This window comes from Sturnus vulgaris, chromosome 4, assembly GCF_052056855.1.
Source record: "Sturnus vulgaris isolate bStuVul1 chromosome 4, bStuVul1.hap1, whole genome shotgun sequence".
In the NCBI taxonomy this organism is placed as follows: Eukaryota; Metazoa; Chordata; class Aves; order Passeriformes; family Sturnidae; genus Sturnus; species Sturnus vulgaris.
Window position 1 is genome coordinate 31,351,236 of NC_142246.1, and position 22,346 is coordinate 31,373,581.

The 22,346-nt window shown below is 37.2% G+C and overlaps 1 protein-coding gene across 20 annotated transcripts in view; it reads left to right on the forward strand.

Annotated features, from left to right (window-relative positions):
- Positions 1-22,346, forward strand: part of SORBS2 (sorbin and SH3 domain containing 2) — a 148,575-nt gene that overhangs the window by 77,028 nt on the left and 49,201 nt on the right. For 11 of the 20 annotated variants that reach the window (XM_088163502.1, XM_088163507.1, XM_088163503.1 and 8 more), the window contains 5 exons: positions 250-374; positions 1,397-2,014; positions 9,242-9,721; positions 14,592-14,736; positions 17,055-17,230. In XM_088163502.1, the coding sequence (XP_088019628.1) occupies positions 250-374; positions 1,397-2,014; positions 9,242-9,721; positions 14,592-14,736; positions 17,055-17,230 (1,544 nt within the window). Of the gene's footprint in view, positions 1-249; positions 375-1,396; positions 2,015-9,241; positions 9,722-14,591; positions 14,737-17,054; positions 17,231-17,979; positions 18,050-22,346 lie in introns of those variants that run through there. The other 9 variants (XM_014889674.2, XM_088163512.1, XM_014889670.2 and 6 more) reach the window with 4 other exon arrangements.

Sequence of the window (22,346 nt, forward strand, 5' to 3'; positions counted from 1 at the left end):
TGTACGAAAATTGTGGGAAGATGTCTCACTGCCCAATACAAGGACTGTTGTCAATGCTCAAATTTTCTAAATTCAAAAGATGAATATTTTGTAGAGTGGCAGCTTTAGCCATGTTCTTATAACTTCCATGGTAAAACAGCATCATTGTCAGTGGTGAAGTTTGCTTAGTAGCTTGGTTGCTGTGTTGAAAGCAGTGTAGATGTACTAATCACACAAAAAAATTGTTTTATTCTTTTTTATTTACAAAAGCTTGGCGATCTTACAATAATGGCAGTAGAGAGACTCTGAATGGAGACGCTAGCAGTTCATCTCTTTCAGCAAAAGGTTTTAGGAGCGTGCGGCCAAATCTACAGGATAAAAAATCTCCAACTCAGGTAAAACTGGACACACCACGTTTAATGCTGTGCCATTGCTGGGGGGGTTAGCACGTATAGATGGGATACCTCTATGGAACATTGTCCTGATGTCTTGCAGATAGTGTGAATCACCTGTTCCTATGGGTCACTACAGACTGCATAGATAAAGCACACTCCACACAGGCTGAATGCCCCCAGGTTAATTACCAGAAATTGCTTTCAATGAGCTCAGCTAAATAAATAAATAAATAAATAAATAAATATTCAGACAGCTAAATAAAACTAGGTCATACTCAAGTAAAAGCTTTCTAGGAGTGCTCCCAGACTTCAAAGAGTATTTATTAATAGTTTACACTTGGAAAAATGCACCAGTCATCAAAATGTCTGAGAATTAAAATTTATTAATTGTAAGGCAGAAAATGCTTCTGCCTGTTTTTTAGAACAATGTAATTAGAGCACACTAAAAGCAGAAACAAACCACAACAACAAACCAAGCAAAAAAACCACACAACATAAACAAAAAAACACCCCCACACATGGAAACATCTTTACCTGTCCAAAAAATATCAACATACCAATTTCAATACTCCTTCGTTTACTATTTTAATTCAAAAGTTTAAGAAGCTCTGTGTTTTATATATGTGTGTTACCAGTGAATAATTGCTTGCTATCTAAGATCATGGAGTATTTACATACCTGAATGCTTTCACAGCAATAATTCTTTTTCAGTGTAGTAATTGCTTTTTAAAAGAAAACGAATGATTGTGGGCTCTCTTTTGATCCTTTCTGATCCCACTTTGGTCTGAGCAAATGGAACATCTGGCTTTTTAAACAGAAGTTGCACAGGAAATGGTGGTGGGAACCTGACCAATTTGGTTGTCCATTGAATTTAGCAATGTTGAGATTAAGCCCTTTAATTTGCTAGTTCCTTTATTTAAATATAAAAACAACACTGAACTATGTCTCCTACTAACATTTACTTTCTTTCTGTTTCTTCTTCAATGTTATTTTGCTGTGTGTGGATGCTTTTGGCAAATAAGGCACCTCTGCCACCTCCTAGAAAAGAAAGTTTTCGGAAAGCAAGAGTAACTAATCACGAGAACGAAATTAATCTCCAGGCAGTAACTGCTGGTCCAGCTAAACACCACCCCACAGATACTGCCTATTACACTAGTGAGACGTCTGTTCAGGAGACAATGACTTCTCAAATATCTAACACAAGTGTGTCCTATGCACAAAAAATCATTAAACCACTGACCTCAGTCTGCAGTGCAGACACAGGCACAGTAGCTGGCATTAGCACTACTCTCCATCAAGGCCAAAGGCAGCAGTCTCAAAAGCGTAAAATATCCACCCTGAAATTAACCCGGACACGTGACCCAGCAAATAGCATTCCTTGTAATTCACAGCTACAGCTCAAGCCTGGTGAAGAGCCAGTATTTTCACAAAGGCCTATGTCACCTGCCTGTAACCCCATGCCTGAGATACACACAGCCTCTCTTTCCGTTCAAATAGTTCCCACCCCTGACAATAAAGCAGAGCCTGAAATCCAAGATCATCCACCTAGTATTTCTTCAGACACTTCAAAGATGTCTTCAAAGGATTTGGGACAAAAGTCTACAGTTCTTCCTTCTTCACAGGCTGCAGAATGCCATGTGGTATATTTAATTTTTCCATATTTTATTTTAGATCTTCATGAATCACTTAATAACCATCTGTTTAGTTATACTTACATTACCAAAGTTAGAGCTTGTGTTTTCTGGGTAAAACTACCTGTCACATGGATCAAAACAGAAATGAACAAAAACTGAAGGTTTTGGAAGGTTATTGAAAAAAAAATTACTTAGCTGAGATAGAAGGCAGGCTTCTTTGTTCCTCTGTAAGCACTTTAAGGAGTGCAAGCGCACCATAGATTAGTGTACCATAGGTGAAGCATCTGCTCAAGTGGCTCTTGCTAGAGAGGATTGCATTAGAGGGCTATGCTGCCATGGATGCTGGAAGGATCAAGTATGGATAGTAAGGTTAGATTGGGTTGGGGGGAGCTTAAATGCAGCTCTGCCAGTTTTCTAGGGTCAGAAAAAGTAGATTTTGTCAGTCAGTGTTTTCTGCAAGGCTGGGCACTGCCGTCTCCTAGGTGTCCTGTGCAGCAGAGCTTTTTAAAGAAAATGGGTTTGTAAACTCTTTGTCAACAACCTCCACATGAAACATCACAGGGCACTGAATTTCTAGGTCCCTCTGTTTCCCCTATACCTTATGCCTACTGAAATGAAAATGAAAATTCTTTAACTGTACTGATCTCACCTAGGAGAAATAGGAGTATCAGACACACAGTGTAGGACCAGAGGAGGGTTTGTCACCATTCAGAAACTCACTGAGTCAAATAAAACAAGTGTGGGCCCAAGAAAGCAGCAGTGAATACATACTAGGCAAAAGGAGAGCTCTGAATAGACTGTATTTCTACTCTGACTTAGCTAGCCACATTAGGATTTTTCTATTTAATAATTATTCTAGTATATCTCCTAAAATATCTGTGTTTGAAATGGATGCACAGATTGCTGCAGGTCTAGGCATGTCTGCCTCAAAGCTTTGTCTGAGTGAAAATCTCATCATGGCATATTTGTGTTCATCTAGTTCTGCTGGAATCATTGAGGCTACTCTGAAATAAATGCAGCACTATCTTGTAACATAAAAAGTCCATTGACAGACCTGTTGTCAACAGTAGTAACACATCTGCTTTTTCAGACTGAGGTTATTTCAGAGCATCACATTCAACCAGGTCTTTACTCTGGTAGACATAAGTATCTGCATTAAAAACAGGATCGTTTTAAAGTTGTAATATATCTCTCTCCCCCTTCAAATCCCAAGTAAAATTTTTGATCAGAACAAAGCTCTGTAAAATTATATGGCAACAATCTGCAATGCTCCTTTTGAATTCTCTCCATTAAAAAATAGGAGCACAGAATAATTAATCAGATTTGTCCTCCTCAAGACCAGACATAAAACTGTCATCTTAAATTCTTCTTTTACGCTGCATAAAATTTAGAACATTTTGAGAAAAACAAGTTGCTTTACCCCTTAGAAGAACCAGTCTGCTACTCAGTGATTTTTGTCAGATAAGTCAGTTCAAGCAAGAGCCACAGTAAAGAATCCATGTCAGAAACAGCAAGGAAAGCTGAGCAACAGCTTTTTCTGGTAGCTGGGGTAGATATGAAGATATTGCAAGTTTTAAATGCAGGCATCAAAGAGTACTGTCAAACACCAGAACAGGTGTAGGGGTGTAGGTGTGGCCAATCCAACTTTTGCATCTGTTATCTTTTCACTTAAAAATAATTGCTCAGCCTGTTAGAATATGATGCATTATATATGGGCAGATAAATCTCTCAAACAGAAAGTATGATAGCTAACAAAGATTAGGGGAAATACCTTTTTATGATCAAGAATAATACTCAAAGTCTAATCAGAAGAACTAAAAATAATTCATCTTCTAGCTGCTTTTTTAAAATTTTAAAAGTCAAAACACGTCTTGCGTTTTCTTTTTAATTTAGAATCTTGTTTAGTTTCATTTCAAGCATAAAAAAATCAGAAAAGTATCTGTGACTTATTTGGCAATTCTGCACTTAGTTTTCTGCCTTCTCCTTGGTTTTGTATGTGGGAAGCACTATCAGAAATTTGGTGACCGGGTTGCTCTAAATAAAATGGGAAAAATTTCAGTTGATCATAGAGATCATTAAGGTGTGTAGCCATCTTTTCAAGCTGTATCCCTTTATGGATCTCTTATCTGCAAAATTTAGCTGATGTTTTCTGTGATGTTCAACTTTGCAATCAATTCGAATGAAGGGGTGTATTTGGCATCACAACTGAGTCATGGAGATAGTGGGTTTTGTTAAAATACATGCCTAAAACTAGAGGACAAATCAGCATGTGAGGTGGTGTAAAATTCTGCATCAGGTGAGTTCCCAAAATGAAGATGCCATGAGTTAAAATTAGAAATAAAGGCTTCAGCTGTATGTTTAAAAATATTTATTTTCTGACTCAGATCTCAGTTTAAAACCTTGAAACTGTTCTAGCTAATGCTAAATACTTTTAAATAAATATTTTAAATACGTTTTAGTCAGTCCTTTTAGTGCTTTATATCACAGTATTTGCAAAGTTCACAATTTCTCTCACACAGAAAATTAACTTTCAGTATACTATGCAGGATAGTATTTACATTTTTAGAATTGTTTTATATCTGCAAGCTCTACAGGAGTTTGTAGAGGAGTTAAAATACTTTTGTACATGCAGCTTATAGATTGTATGTCAAGCTCTGTCCTCAAAGGATGCTCTCAGACTGTAAATTAGTCCTGCCAGCAGTGTTTAAAGCTGCCAAAGAAACTCTCAAAAAACAAATACACATAGAAAGGTGCAACTCTCCCTCTGCATCTGGGTTTATGTATGTGAAGGAGAATGAGGTAAGATCAGGAAATCATCACTTCTGAAGAGGTAGTAAAGAACAAATACTGTGCATGTGGGTGTATCTGTGTATAGCCAACATGTACAACTGTATTATGTCACAAAGTATGGAAATACACAGCCCAGAGGAGCTTGTGTGGTCTGAGTTAATGTAACTTGCTATGTTTGTGCTCCTATTTGCACATAATTTCAGTGCTTATCTGTTGAAACTTTAGGAGCAAGCAGAAGTGTGCTATGACTCACTGGGTGACATTTTGTAAACAGTCCTACTCAGAGAAAGGTTGAACCTCTTAAAAGTATATGTGAAAATAGAAGCATTCAAATTACTCAATATTAATCAATTATTTTACATTATTACAGTCTTGAGAGATGCTGCTTCTTTGTACCATGCTGCAGATACAGGAGAAATAACTGTATCTATTTCAACAGAGAATTTTGTATTTGTTAGTATGAAACCAATGGAGATAAATTTTCTTCTCCAAGTTTCTTATAAGAATTTGTAAACTGATGAAGAATTCTGAACAGCATCTTCAGAAATAATCACTTGATATTTTAAAAATTATTTTATTCCTAAGTGTCCTATTGTTTTAGATATCACTCTGAAACTGAGGTTGCAAAGCATTTGTTCTATTATTTGAATTTCTCAAATGATTTGAACACTTGTTTTAGTCCTGATATCCTGGAGGAGTAAAATATCTATAGCAGATGTTTATGAAAGTATTTCTTTTAACAGCCTTATAGCTGTAGAAATGTGCATCAAATAAAATTAACTCGGAAGAAAAAATTAATTCATCTAGTACATTTCTGAGTTTTAGGTATTGACCTAAAATATGTAGAGTGATATGGAAGAAAGAGAAAACCAGTTTCAGCATTCTGGGGACAGATGTGAAACAAAGAAAATTGAGCATGTGTTTTTTATTTTAAGTTCTGCATCACTAGTATTGCTTTAGACAAGGGCTGAACTCCACCTCCTCATACTGAGTTTAGAATAAGAGGGCTAGGTAGAAAAATGGGCATTGGAATATAATTTTCAGCATTAGTTTGGACATTTTGAAATCTTTTGAAAGCTTTTAATAATTAAAAATAGAGGTATTTTTACCCATTTATGCAAATGTATGGGTGTAATCTGATTGTTGATTACTAAACTCTGCTATGTATTAACACAATGAATTTATTCACTTATCTCTGAGTCTCCTTATCTGTGTCTTGACTGTTGAAGCAAGGCCAGTACTCTGGTGTCATTAGTAATCTCACACCACTCCCCACATATCTTTCATTAAAATGATAGATGACTGATTTTGAGACCCATACCTGTCTGTATGAATTGGATACCAACTGTTTTCTTCAGGCCTGACATTTTGCTATTTGATGGAAGAGAAGCATTTCCAAGGACCAGCAGAAAGCTGCAGCAGAAGGCTCTCTTCAGACCTTCAATTCACATCAAGACTGATGACATTTATCTCTCTATCTCTCAAGTGTTACTCCACACACCAAGACAGCCACATAGTCTAGCTAGTTTTTCATTAATCTAATTGATTAAGTACTTGTTTGGCATTTAATCTGCCTGTCTTCTGCTAGCATTTCTTGTGCTATATCAATAACAAACCTAATCTGAAGCATGCTGGATGGAACCAGTATTAAAAGTTTTCTGGAATGCATTCAGCCTTGTTTTTCTCATATTTTTCATGGTGAAAAATACAAGAAGATATGAATTCATATATGAGATTGCATGCACAGGGGAAAATATAGATTAGTAGTAGCCAGTTGTATGTGTTTGAGATTATCAGTATTCCATGTTTTTTAAATGTTGTAAATCAGTTTTCAAAAGCAATGCTGTTTTAAATCACAATTTGAGCCACTCTTTCCCAGAGAGATGATTATACACATGAAAGTATTCTGGAGCCAGGCAGAATACAAGTTCTACTCTACAAAGCCAAAAAGCTTCATGTTGGGAATCAGTACCTAGAATTGCTGCATTCCTTCTGTCTGCATTGTAAAAATAATAACTTTTTTTTTTTTAAGAATTTGGCTTGATGAAATCAGCTATTATTTGCCAAACACACTGAATTAAATTCTTTAAAATCTCAGTTTCATTAGCTCTCTGGATGCACCCTGAATGTCTGTCATTGTTTTGTCCATCCCTTCTTTTGTCAAGCATGCAAGAAATCTTCTCAGTTCAGAGCCAGAAGGTTTACTAGATTTCTCAACTCCCTAAAATTTCCTGTTATTTTAATGATATACAGATTAATTTACATATTTTGGCTCAGTCATATGTAACTTTTCTTGTGGGGATGCTGAGAAGATAAGTGATCTCAAGAACTTCAGAGCTTCTTTTTGGCTCTGCCTCATAATTGCAGCATGATCTCCTGGTTCCTGTCTTTTGCTGGAGATCATGATATGATGATCTGATGACATAGATGATGAATATCATCATGAATGATGAGTCTGTCTTCCCTTTACGTACTTGTGAGGTGAAATTACAGTTTCTTATATGTCTATGTAAATGCACACATCTTAAATCCCTGATATATTATGCTGTATAATCATCCTAATTTTTCATGACATGATTTTTAGTAGTATTCCGTTGTTCTGTTGAAGTTTCCATTGTCAAATTAGTTCTTTATGAAAATACTATGTATGACTTTTACAGTCATACACTCAGTTATTGATTATTTTAATTAAGAGTTAATCTGTTCGTATTTCCTCTATGAAAAGATTAAGTTGGGGGAGTGTTCAATTGTAGATTTGAAACATTGCTGTGAATAAGATTTGGGTTTTAAGCTGTTTGACTAAGTTTCTTCACTGTTTTAACTGAAGATTTTAACAGCAGTTTTTGCCTATTTTTGTATACCCTAGAGATCCAGTGATGCCAAATATTTATTTTCAATCAATTGGAACAATTAATAGATATCTGTTCACATATATAAGATTCTTTTCTGTAATGCTTATTCATAGGGAGGGTCCCATTGACCTCAGTAAGGTTATTTGTGTAAATTCTAGTTGATCTCAACAAGAATTATGCAACTGGAACCCCAGTGACCTCTTGTAAGTAGCATAATCTGGGTTGTGTTCCAAGTCTTCCATAAGGGCTTTAGAAGATATTTTCAGATTTTGGATTAAAATGCCAAAGTGGCATTTTAATCTGATGGCTTGAAACATTTTTTGAATGATTAAAGACATCTGCCTAGTCTAAGCATAGGAAATAACCATACTACAGATAACAATGTGATATGTATGACTGAATGTTGCTTTTTAAAGTAGTATTTACTACATATAGTGTCTTACTGCCCTCTGTTTTACATAAATTTAAAATCCCAAACACTCTTTCCTAGTAGCTATTCCAGATGTCCCAACAGTGAAACCATTAGTGCTGAAGTAGGCAGTATTTTGAATACTTAGGAATTGATGGAAAGCTTGTGGTTAATAGGCAGTATAGAAGGATTTGTGCAGCTGTTTAACAAACATTAGATGCCAACAAGCTTTAGTACAAGAAGAAGTTGCAGATGCAAAAAGCCAGTTGCAGGACTAGTTTAAACTGAGTGCCCTGTGACTGATTTGAAATGGCAGAACATAAAAATGTCCCTGTACATTGTGTGGCAGTTTTCAGAAGCACTCTCATGAGGCTGTTCCCTTCTGCTTTTAAGGAACTGCGCTGAATCCAAACAACTGGCATGTTTTGTTTCAGTATGTCCTGTTCTTGTGCTCCCAGTCTTTGTTCCCTAGATTTATACCATTTACCCTAACAATCCTTATGTCCTCTAATGTTGAAAAGACTTCTGTGCATATACCTTGTGGAGTAGGTTGACAGGGTGCTTCCAGGGTGCTTGGAAATTCTAAGGTTATCCAAATATTTTTATTAGAGAGGCAGTGGAGAAGATGTATTCAGTCACAAGAGGCAAAAAATTCTACCACCAATTGCTTGCAGATCATATGAACATTCATTAATAGTGTTTCTGTATAGCTGGCAGTCCTTCTCATCTTTGTATTACAGTTAATTTCAAAATCATACCTGTCCTTGACAAAAAAAAGGGTAACATTTACCAAGATCAGACTGGCAGATACATTTTTGCTCTGAAAACTACATAGACATGACATTCTCTAGCCTCATATTTATGTGAATAGTGTGAACCCTCTCAATGCACAATGGAGATCATTAATATATGCAGTACATTATGAATATTTATCCTCAGCACACTATGGTTTCTGGCATTGCTTCCACTAGAATTTTATGCATTCATTTCTTTCATGTTGTCCTACTCTAATATAGAGCATGGTTGATTTATTTCCTAATCTTTGTGAATGTGAACTTCCTCGGGTGGCTGAAAATCTTACACTTCTGTAATTCCCCTACACCCAGCAAGAGGCAAAGGGAAAAGTTCTTTATTCATTAAGTAATCTGTTTCTTTTCTTATTTTTTTTCCCTCAAATCTCAGCTTGGAAACCAGAAAGTAACTGCCCCTGTGATGGAGGTAAATGCTTCACAGACACACAGACAAACAGCAACAGAAGCTTCTCCACTGCCTCTTCCTTCTCCTGTGGTACCAGTTAACAGATCCTCTTTCTCACCAGACAGTGGCACCCATCTATTACCATATTCTTTGCCAACGCTTGATGACTTTTTGCCTTCACGCTTTTATAAACCCCCATCCCTGTCCCCGTTGCCATCGCAGTGCCCGTTCCTAGCTGCGGGCAGTGCTGTCCACAGGAACGAAGCAGCCTCTGTGAGCACAGACTGTGCCATGAGCGAGTGCTCCTCCCGCACAGTGAGTGACTCCTCCACAGCCATCCTAGATGAGCTGCAGACTTGTAGCTATGATCCTACTGACTGCTCTGAAACACCTTCCCCAACCCTGAGCCAGATGTCTGCTGTGTCAGATGGCACCACCTTAACCAACACTGCTGCCACTTCTCATGTAATTATGCTTCCTTTTTTCCTCCTCCATTTTGTTCAAACAGGTTGTCAAAGGGGAGCAGAATTCGACTTTGTCTGTTCTCCCTTTACACTGACAAGTGTTATGTTAGTAATTTTCCACGGTCACAGTCTGACAGCGTTTTGTAACAGTAGTTAAAAAAAAAAAATCATTGACAAAACAGGGAATAGGAAATGATTGTTGCACAGTTGTGTGGCCAGCTAAGGTGTATCAAACACTTTGCTTAAAAGAAAATAAATTCAATAAGCACTTGTTCTAAATGTATTAAAAAGCAAGCATTCCATGGAGTTTGAAGAGATTTGTTTAAAATATTGTTAACAGTTTACAGGTTTTTGGAGTCTGGACTACCATCATTTTTGATTTACACTGAGGTGCAGATTTCAAGAATGAAATTTATAAATTCTTAGTAAATGCTGGCAGTATTTAATGCAGTTTTTTTCCTCAGCCATGACGACTGACTGCACAAAACTGGTTTTCTCTCCTCTAATTAACTTTTTCCTCTCCTGAGCACAGTTTCTTATAGGACTGAACTGCATAAATAATCTTGAATTATTCAAGTGTCCTGTTACTTTTCTCTTGGTTAAATCAAGGGAAAAGCCAGTATGCAGCTAGACACTTTATACATACATTCACTTTTCTGTAGCTTAGCACACTCATATATATGGGGGGAAAGAAGGTATGGAATCTGGGTCAAACCCAGATCACTTCTGATTTCTTTTGAGATTATCCACATGATTAAAATGAGTCAGAACAAAGCTTTCATTTAAATTGAGCAATTCATCGCTGAATTGCAAAACAGAGAGATGTTCTGAATCCAAAGTTTTACTGGGTCACAGGAGTGTTCAAACTTTGTACAAATACTTTAGCATACCGTAATTTTCAAGCCCAAAAAGAACAAACAGTATATATATATTTTTTTAAGTTTTGTGTATAATTTATTAAAAGTATTTTGAGCCCAACCTTGCACATAGTCACCTGGAAAGCCAATGATTGGTTGTCATTGCTCTGGATGCTGCTAAAAAATAATACTAATAGCAGACATGTAAAAGCTGTAATTCTTAACTTCTGTAACACAGCTAGGAATTTTTTTTTTTTTAGAACAGTGACTATGAATCTGCATACAACACAGTACTTGTAGCCAATGATACCATAATCAGTATAGACTGGTCAGACAGAGTCACTACATGACCATTTACTAGCTATGGGAGCATGGTATATTTATATTTTCTTGTTAGCCTACTTCTAAAATTGTCAGCTAACTGTTTTGTTTTCTTTGGGCACCATTTTTTGCAAGCTAAAGTGAACAATCGGTCATTCTTTCCTTTTTTGGGTTAGTCTCCCAGTAGAAGGCTATTTAATAGTCAAGCCTGACCACCACTTTCTCTTCTAGACAGGGCAGGGATGAGCATAACGTTTGTTCACCACTAGTGGACAAAGCAAAATGAAGAGATACTCACCCAAGGGCAAAAATCCCCAAGCAGTCCTAAGAGCCTCACAGAAATTAAACTGCTGGCAAACCCCAACTCTGCAGCTTAGAAAAGCTGTCATCTCCCAGTCTCTGTATGGAAGGGCCAGATGGCTAAAAATGTATCCATGAAATGACAAAATGATAGGGAAGCTGGAGTCACACACACACACGTGTTGTTAGTGGCTCTAATCCTGGAATGATCTTCATTCTCAGATTGCTGTTGATTTTATAGGTGAAAACTGCTGGGAGAATGATAAAAGTAATAAGTAAAGTAGGGTTGGGCCATCCACCACTCTACCTGCATGAGATAGAACCATTCTTTAAGGACTTTATGTCTACATTGGGGGTGTTTGTATATTTTTGAGTTTCTTAATGAGACTAGAGAAAAAAAAGTAAGAAAGCTTCTAAGAAGAAGCAGCAGCATCAAGAAGAGCTGAGTCAACAAAATTGACACATATTCCAGGTAAAAGGCAAAGCTAAAGGTGAAACTGTAGTCAATTTCTTTTACCTTTAGTCACAGATTACAAATTCTTTGAAAACCTGAATTATGAGACTTGTAATTCTTATTTGGGCCTATGCTTAGAATTGGAGTTAAAATTAGAGAACTGCTGGTGTTGGAAACTATTTTTTCTGATTGTGTTCCAATTATGAACATTTTCCCTATAAAATAATTTCCATGGCTTCTTCTTTTTTATGTAGTTTGAAATGGTGGAATCCAATGTAAACTTGGAAATGGAAGTACACGTTAGATTTTTGCATTTTCCCATTACTGTCTTGAGCTTCAATTGATCCTGAGTATTTTAACCTAACTCAGTGTCCTGAGGACAGGTGTGTTCTGTGCAGCATCCTTGCAAAGAACTGCTCAGACAACCACAATGTGACCTCTTCTTCCTGTCTCAGCAGAGACAAAGTTAGAAAGCAGCTCCAGTCCCAGACGGATGCCTTCTTCTGTTCTGATTCAGAAATCCAGAGAGCTACTCTTTCTGATGCTCAGGCAAATTAGAGGAGCTTTAAACATGATGCCTCGTAGGAATTTTTACAAGATCTTGATTATCTTGCTGCAGAAGTAGATGGCTCTACTTGCAGTGGAGGACAGTTAAGCATACTGGAGGAAAAAAAATAGTGTAGGTTGCTAGGGAAAGGAACATCATGAAAAATTATTTTCCAGTAAATTGGAAAATAAGTGCATTTTGGTTGAATAGGTTTTTTTTCATATTGTTTTCCCACAAAGATGACTTAGGAAAGCAAAATGTCTAATTCATGAATAGGCATCTTAAAGATTTCACTTTCTTGTAAAATCTGGGAATAAACTGTCATCTGGACCTAAAATGTCAACATTCTCATATTGAAATGTCAGTATGATATCAAATGATTCCAAGTAAAGGCCTTTGAAACTTTGTGAATTATCTTTTATAGCTAACCCCGTAAACTGTGCAAAATGCATCAGATGAAAAAATTAAGTAGCCACCTTCACAGACACTTGCCTCAAAGAGAAAATCATTATAAACTAAGAAATTACAGCTGAGCTGAGATCCTCTCTAAGATCTTCAGAAGCAAACCCAAAAATGTCATATATGAACATGCCACATACACATTTATGACTGATGTCCTTCAACTACTTGTGTCCTGTTTTCATGATATTTTGTACTACTTCGTGTAAGTGCCTTACTGTTTAACTGAGCTATTTGGTATAGTCCTTCTCAGGAATATCTCAAATTTATATTACAGAAATTCATAGAAGTATCTTTCCAGTCTCCAAAGAACTCACACCAGTTCTGCTCAGAGCAGCAAAAGCCACAGTAAATGTGTAAGAAGGTGTAAGGCTCTGCACATAGTTGCACCCTGTCTTCCCTAGAAACAAGCTTTCCCACAAAGACAATATGTAGGCAAAGAGAATGGGTGAACACCTGAAGTAGAGGAGAGGTGGCTGTCCTCACCTTGAAACCTTATCTGGAAACATACCTTCATACTTCTTGAAATGCTGTCTTTGAGTTATGTAGCTTTTCTATTCTTATATCTCCAAAGCTGGTTTGTTTTTTTTTTTTTGGAGGAGAGGATCACATAAGAAAAGCTAACTTACTTTTGGTTCTAGAGTTTACTAAGAGGAGACTTGTAAATACAAAATTTTCAATGGAGACATCAACAGAAACTTTTCAGCTAACTTCTGAAAACAGGCATCCTTAAAATGAGAAGTCCCTGAATGCATCTAGGAATTCACATAATGTCTGCACGACTCAGAATTGTTTTTTTCTCTTAGCTATAGGAGGCCAAGATGTTAAAAATTTCAAGTCAATTCAGTAATCTCCGAAATAACAAATGCATACAGAAAGTCATGAATCATTTAATTTTTATTTGTAAAAATAATATGCTTTTTAATATGTTTTTATTTATGCTTTGGTGCCTCACATCTCTTATTTACATCTGCAGCATGTTTTAGTTCATTTGTTATATAAAATTGAGGAAAATTTGTAGTTCTTCTAATTCAGATTTAAAGAACAGTTCTGCATTAAAGCAGATGTTGCAGAGAGCTTCCATTGCTTTTCTGCTGAAATATTCACTACCCTCTTATTTCATTCAATGCTTTCTCAGTATCTCAGTTTTGATTCTTTCAATACTCTCTGTAAAAGTGATATAGCCCCAGAGCAGGGATTCTAAACCTGGGGGCAGATAGTTTCCTCTTGTGAAGTACCTCTTGTGACTAAAGCCTAAATGGTTTTAGGTGCTTGCTGCTTAATTGCCAGTTTACTTAGCGCTCCCATTTTTGATTTTGTTCTGTCATTTTGTGGTCGTGGGTTGTTGGTTTTTTAATTGGTGCTATTTATTTTTATTGTGATAGATTACATACAGCATCCCACAGTCAATCCAGCTGGCTTCCATTTTTTAAATAAATTTTTGTCATTCTTTTCTGTTAGTCTTGAGACTTTTCCCTTCAGTCTGCACAGAAGTTCTCATTAATATCCATAGTGCTTGAGCACGTGCACTAAGGGAATATGTCTCTTGTGTGAGGGATCTGTGGCAGACAGCCTTTGTCACACAGTGTTGGGAGCTTTTGCTGCCATCTTCATTTTATATTGCTGTCAGACATCTGCAAACCTTATTTGTGCCATCTTCACTGCCTTGACCGTGATCTCTCTGTCACCTTCCCATGACAACATGCATCACAGACAGCACACAAGGAGAGGAGAGGTACAAGGTATAGAAGGAACACACCCTGCTCCCTTTGTGATAAGTTTTGTGTTTCAGTGAATGCAGATGCCATTATGGCTGTGTACCTGACAACTGCTAATTGTTGCGTGGATGACAGTATTGCATCACTCTTTCTTTGGGATAGCAGTTGGAGAGCTTTGTGTGTAGTTTAATGGGATATTGTTTTGTCTCTCCCAGGCTCAGATCACAGTGAACGGGAATTCTGGCACTGCTGCCAGCCCAGTGAGTCACTTTCAAAGGCCTTTTTCCCCTTCTTCAGCTTACTCTCCACCAGCTTCACTTAATTCCAACATTGTTATCATGCAGCATGGCAGGATGATGGGTAAGCCTCACACAGAATGTTTGCTTTATACATTACACAACATATTCTGATTCACGTGGCGAAGACTGCAAACAATTGCAGAGTGCATCACGTCCATAATGAAGGTATTGTCTATTCATCTACCTTGGGAAGTAAATGCAAAAAAATAATAGTACTTATTGTTAGGTACAGTAGTGATCCTGAACTGGAGTTGCTATTAGGTTTTATAACCTAGGTGTGTGAGCTAACCTCTTGCCAATTTTCTACTGGCTTTACCAACGGAAGGGCGTCTATCAAAATAGCTCAACCTGTCCAACCCTTTCAGATTTTGCCTTAAGAAACAAGGGCCCTTTGGCCACTTTGTACTTCACTCCTCCCTACAACTTCTGTAATTCTTCAGCAGAAATACTGTCAACAAAGGGAGAGGCTCTGGGCTTTTAAAAACCTTAGGCCACATCAATCTAAAATTTGTTCATGTATTTTTTAGGGCATCGTTAATTTAAAGATTAAACACAAACCAAATACTATCAGCCTTAGGCTCTTTGCCAGTATAATCCTGTTTTGCCAAGAGAATAATTTACTTGCTGCTTTTTCTACCAGTGTTGTGCATATTTAGAAAAGATTATATATGCAAAATAACTTGAATGTGGTCCCACAGCTTACATTTTTGTTGTGCTTGCAGGGAAATTAGGTGACAGTTCTTCCTCTGAGATATCTTAGACAAATGCTGCTGTCATCATTGTGATAAGTACAAAAACTGTATAAATGGGTTACCCCACATCCCAGAATTCTAGGTTTTTTGATTGGTTCCAGTTTGCTGATCTAAAGATCTATCAATACTGGTTTGGATATACCTGAAATATGTATTTTCCCATGACTTTCACTCTTGTATGATGCTGAAGTTCAGTGTTCCACAGTAACAGCCTGATTTAATTCTCTTTCCTCATGTAGAAATCTCCCTGATGGCCTCAGTTTGAGGCCTATGAAGAATGAAGGATCAAATCCAAAATGTTTTCTAAATTTAACATCATGCATTTTGGGAAAAAGTTCCAAATATTCAGACGTTTGCCACACAGAGTTGCCCCTCACCATATATGTGTAGCACTGAATTATTTACAGGATTTCAGACTTGAGTAAACAGCTGAAACAGCCATGCCAAAAGCAGCCCTGCAATCGGAGTAGGCAGAAATATTCGAATTAAAATTAGAGCTTTCAGTCACTGGAGCTCCTTTTGCAGACTCATATTACAACTCATATTTTTCTTCAGAATAATCATTGGATATTAATGCCACATGAAAGAGAATTGTAATTGTCACCATTAGTGTTAGAACATATATTTTCACTCCCTTAATTCATCTATCCTGCAGTGGAGCTGTCTCACTGTTACCTGCACTTGCAAAATAGAGGCTTTGTAAATAACAGCCCACTAATTTACTGAAACCTGCTGCCTGAAGGAGTAGGGCTCTTTTTCCTGTATACAGGAAAGAGTGTATTGTCTGCTGAAGTACAAATTTTCATGTCACATCCCAGCATTGAGGTGTTTTTTGTTAAGTAAAGTACTCTACATTTGAGAAGGAAATGGTAATAGTGATGTATTAATTTCATTAGTTATAAAGGAAGATTTGAGGGGCAAGGGTAGAAATATTACAAGTCACTGCAAAACAGTAGCAGCTTGCACACTTCACCTGAGTTGCTGTAGGTGGATCATCAGATAGCTCTACAAATGCAAGGTTACTGAAAACCATTTTTATGGAGTATACGTGGCATTGCATAAACATATCAACACACGTTAAGAGAAGAACACTGTATGTCAGAATTTATTTCTTAAAAATATTCATGCATCAAAACTTCATGTTTCTTAGCACAAATCACATGAATTTTTGTGCAAGGCTGTGCTTACAGAACAGCAATTTTCTATAGTTTGCTAGACTTGGTGGGTGGAAGTTTTGAAATTATGTCACTGGTTTCCAAGGAATGGGTAGAAAAGGTGTGAAAGTTTGATTTATAGAAGAAAGGCTGCTGCACCTTTCTCAATACATTTTGCTGTGTTTGTGGGATTTTTTTCTCATTTTATTGAGCAAGGCGTCGTGAAAAAGTACTTCTACTCTAATTCTGAGTTTTAATAGCTTGTCTGGTCCTTAAATAAGTTTATAATTCTGTTAATGTAACATTAAGTAGGACAAATCCTTAGTTAAGATGATATTTCTTTAAAACAATGTATATGTATGTGATTAAGGTTGTCAGCCTTTGTGCAGCGTACTGAAGTGGGGAAGTGTGTTTTAACTGCCAAGTATGATTATTGTGTCATTACACAATTTTCTGTCATGTTATCTTTACAGAGTCTACAGAGACATATTCACAGCATGTTCAGAATGTTGGCAGCACCACCACCACCAGTACAATACCAATCTGTAGAACCTCAGAAGAAGAAAAAAAAATTACAGTAATTAAAGCTCCACATTATGCAGGGATTGGCCCGGTAGATGAATCTGGAATCCCTACAGCAATTAGAACGGTAGGAAATTCTGGGAAATCTGTGTATGAACTCATACAATGAACTGATTGTTGGTAATGGGTTTTTCACATTCTTCTACTCTTATATAATTTGGACTAGAGCGTGTGTAATCAGCAGCCTTGTGAATATAATATTGTGTGTTGACGAAAAGGAGAATGCTGATGGAAGCATAATTGGGCAACCTCATGTTTCTAGTTTTAATTAGAAGTAGCCAAAATTTTGTGTTTCTTGTGTCTCTTGTAGTTCTTGCCTTTTGGAGATGCATGGTAATTGCATTTGGTTTATTTCTAAAATAAAGTTTATGCATACTATATATATGTACACGTGTGTGTGTGCAAAGATTTGTATATAGGTCTGTGTGTATATGTAAAAATCTCACACTTCTGCATTTTTTGGGGTAGTGTTCTCATATCATCAGGGTAGTGTAGAAATGTATAGTTTTTTCTGATGGCAATCCAAGGCAGTAGCATTTTCGTGGCAGTGCAGTAAATAATCATTGTGCCCTTGAGTGACACATAAGTGAATAGCTGGGGAGCCCTTTCATTGTGAGCAGCCCAGTTTTGATCATCTGCCGCTGGTCACTGCTTGAGTGGTCCCAGGATGTCAAACTGAAGAGTTTTGTTTTCACTATGCTGAAGCATTCTTTCCACTCTGCTGTCAGAGCAGCCTCTTCTGGCTGCTCCAGAGAGCACAGAGGCAGCTGCACTAGGTCTGTAAAGGCAGCACTTACTGGCCTTCCCAGCCAGAGAAGAACTGCTGTGCTGGACGGAGAAAGTGAGAAGAGTGGGAGCCAGGATGAAAGCGGCAGAGCCCTTGCAGGTGAAGTCTTAGTGAGGTGTAGGGATGTAGCAGCTGTTGGATATATCTTGTCTGCCAATATTGACATGTGGGACTATGTTGTATTGCCAAGAATTGCTTCAGGGTACTGAAAAATTAGGGGGGAAACCAGGAATTAATGAAGAGAATCAATACGAAAAAATCAGGATAAGTGCTAAGATGGGGACAATTTTTATAAGAATGGGGGAGAAACTCTGGCATTTCTTGCTTTATTTTTGACATTAAAAAGTAATACAATCAGAATCTCTTGGAAATGAAGACATTTCTTTGCAGCAATACTCTAGCTTCCTGTCCTCTTTTTAAGTAAGTAGTCCCTTTGCTTTATATTGGATATAGTAATTGGTTTTGTGCTTTTTTAGTAGCAGATTGTTCTAATAGGGTGCATATCAGTTATATAAGATTATAACAGAAATCCCCCTTAAGTGTGCCTAACGAAGCAGGCAATTTGCCAAACTATATTTAACTTTCAGGTTGTATGATCTGAGTCTTTCAGATTTTCTCCTAAAAATGTTTGAATTAGGACATTTTCCTGATGGTTTTGCTCTAGTTTTTGTTGTGTTTCAGTTTCAAGAAATCTTATAGCTTGTAATCTCAATATTGTAGAAATAATTCTCACAATGAGATATAAGTTAAAACTTTATGCTACCGTGTGTATGTATAAGAGTGTCTGATGTGTCATTTTGCATCCTTATTCTGCTTCCTTAAAACATTGCTGACAGTAAAGTTGTTTTCAAGATACTTATTTGAGACTTTATAAGTGTGCACAAGTATGTTTGAGCCCTGTGTACCCCAGCTGAGCAAGAACAAAGTTGGTATAGTTGTAAGCAAAGACTCAAATATGCTGCACGTTTTAAAAGTGCTAAAACTGCATTTTCCATTAATAGTAGAAGGTAGGGTATATCTCCTGCCCCTTCTTCGAGGTCTGTCAGCAATCCAAATAGGCATCTTCTCCCAGAAGGCTCATCCTCAGTCCATATGTAGAAAGAAGTTTTCCAATTAGTTTAATTCATCATTGCGTGTAAAGTTTAGAAGTTTCTTATTCTTCTGTCTTTGTGAAAATGGCAACAGTCTATCAAAAAAGCAATAAATGAAGATTCAGGGGGGATAGGCAACACACATTGTATTCCAAAATGCTGTACTGCTCAAAGTTTAGCATGTCTCTAAGAACTCTGGAGTATCTGTGTTCCACATTTTGAGTGCTTCTCAGGAGTAAAGAGGTTTTGCAAGATGTGATCATCTCCTCCAAGAACATAGTTTGTGACAGCTGTTTAGCCAAGGAAAACAGAAAGATGTTCTCTTCTTTCTATTCCTGCTAACCCATTCTATCTCAGGCTTCTGAGAATGGAAGGACTCCTATAAAGCTTTTTATTCTCTCAGAACCCCCATCTCATGTTAACACTTTCCTTCTGCGCCACTTTAGCTCTGCAAAATGCAAGTCTGAAGATTCACACTGTTGTTAGGTTCTGCCTTTGTGCCAAGCCCTGCCCCAAAGATGGTAAAATTCCAAGATACTAAAAATGAAGTCTCTGAAAAAGAGAGGGTAAAATGCTGTTCACTCAGAAAAGCATTCAGTCAAATATAGCACCATTTACCACTGATGGGGACCTGGGAAAGGAAAAACCAGATTCATAGAAAGCAGTAACACTGCACTGTTTTAGGCTATCCAAAATGATTGCTTTATATCTAATTATTAAAATTAATCTGTAGACTGAAAAGGCCTCTGCTTAGTAAGAATGAAAAAAAATCGAGTCCCAATAGGTTTGTTTTCCATCCTTACTGATGTAATATTTCAGCTCAAAAAATAAAATAAACAAAACCCAAAAAACCAGAGGTCCACTGAAAGTCTCAGAATATTCTGAGTTGGAAGGGACCCACAAGGATCATCAAGCCCAGCTCTTAAGTGAATATCTCATAGGGGAATCCAAGCATTATTAGCACCCTGTTCCCACCCACTGAGCTAATCTCAGGGTCAGAGAGGCCTCTTTTAATTGCATACTTCCTGATGGATGATTACAATGCTGCAGTGATTATGGACTCTCCTTAGAAGCAAATGCATTTACTTCTTATGTCCTCTACATGTTATTTGGCTGATTGTTTTTCACATACGATTATACCATGTTCCAACATTTAATTGCATCAGCTATAATATATGCAAAGCAGGATGGCATATGAATGGCTTCGTGCATTGTGAATACTGTTAATTCCTCAGACAATGTTGGTGTGTGGGATTAGTGAATATAAATTGAGAAAATGTATTTCAAAATTACTGTATTCTATTTCTTAGTCCTATCTGGTTTATAAATTAAAGCCAACTCACTGGCTGAGGCTTGAAACCCCTAGGAGGATTTTGCTGGGGAGGTGATGAGAGAAAGGAACATTCAAATGTCCAGAAAAACGTTGGGAAAACTTCTTATCTACTCATATGAGAGCTTCTCCATACCTGATCTCTATGTGGGAGCTTCCTTTGGCTTTTTGGAGCAGCAGGCAATTTTTGACAAACAGCAAGGACATAGCAGTAATATTTATGCATTATTTGCAATTTGTTCACCTACCACTGGTTGGAAGACTCTTCTTGGTTCAATACAATCAGAAAGGCAGTTGCAATGTCATGGCACTGTTGCTGTGGGAAGTGAGGAGGAGCAGGGAGGTTATGCCCATCCTTCAGTGTGAATTCCTTCAGACCTCCTGGAATCGTACACTTTTGAGCATATATGATCCTGGAGCACCAAACCGTGTACTTGTTTCAAGTCCAACTAAATTATTCTGACCAGAGGTCCACTAGTATAGATATTTAATACCTTTAGGAAAACAATATTGAAATTACCCAAATCTGCTTCTGAATAACTTACTCTTGGCAGAACTCAGCAGTATTGGTAGGTGGGGGAAGGGACCTATCTTACCTTGAGACAAAACTGAATCATCTTTTTCTCTGTCTTACAAGCAGGCCTAGGTAAAAAGCATAACTCTGCTTAATTTTTTTTCTTACCCAGGAGATCCCCAAGTTCTTCAACTGACTGTCAGCTCTTATTTTAAATATTGTTCTAATATTTTTTAGTAGCAATTTTATGAGAATTCAATATGAGTCCTCAAAATACAGTACCATTTCTGCTTAGTCCTTTATAGTAAGAGCTCACCATTGTAAACAAGACATATTTGTTTTGTACAGATAAGAAGTAATCATGGCAAAGATGTGATTTAGTAAAGATGGCAGTGTGTGGTGAGCACACACAAATCTTTCCAGTATTCTGTAGGGAAGAATTTGTAGATTTTCAGTTTTTGTGGTAGAGAGTAAGTTATGTGATTGCAAATTTGGTATTAGCTGGTACAAAATAATGCACTTCAAGGGGCGTCCTTTGAATTTTCCCTATGTACCATGAGGTTTGAACATAGTGGGTTTTTTGGTTGCCCAGAGAAGCTGTGGATGCCTTATCCATGCACGTGTTCAAGACCACACTGGATGGAGCTCCAGCAACCTGGCCTGGTGAAAGTTGTCCCTGTCCATGCAGGGATGCTGGAACTTGATGATCTTTAAGGTCCCTTTCAACCCAGGCCATTCTATGATTCCATGATTCTTTGCATTAAAACTTCTGCATTTCTGACTACTGTGGGACAAGTAAAATTTTAACACCCAAGAAGGATAATACTGAAAACATATTTGCCTTTGTGTTAATCCTTTTCTGGAATATTATCATCCTACCTCAAAGAAAATTGCAGCATAAGAGAAAATTCAGAAGGGTAAGAGATAAAAAGAAGCACAAGCAGGTGTTGATATGAGCAGAGTTTGGGAACCTCGGGATTACTTAGTTTGCAAAAGTAAGGATAACTGTAATTTAATTAGTGATTATTGAGTAAGTTAAGTTATCTGGAAAGGGCTTTTAAAACTGGTAAAAGGAATACTCTTTGTTTACAATCCAAACATTAATTCTGAAATATGGTGTGGCCGTAGTTCTTTTCTCAGTAGTATTACAAAGTTTTCCTGCATTATTTAACAATTACATTTTGAAAGTAATTTAAGCCAGAAATTGCCAGGAGGTCTAAAGCAGCTCTTACATGCCTGTAATCATAACTGCTGAGGTGTTTCTATTTTCCTGTAAAAAATCTAGCATTCATCGTTGTCAGAGATAGGGCACTAAGATGATGAACTGCTGATCTCACAATAATTCCTAAGTTCGGAACCATTATACCCTCCCAAGATCAGAGTCCAAGACTGACTCAATCTTCAGTGTCTTCTGAAATTTGTTACAGGAATTCCTCGATAAAATGCATAAATACATTAAAA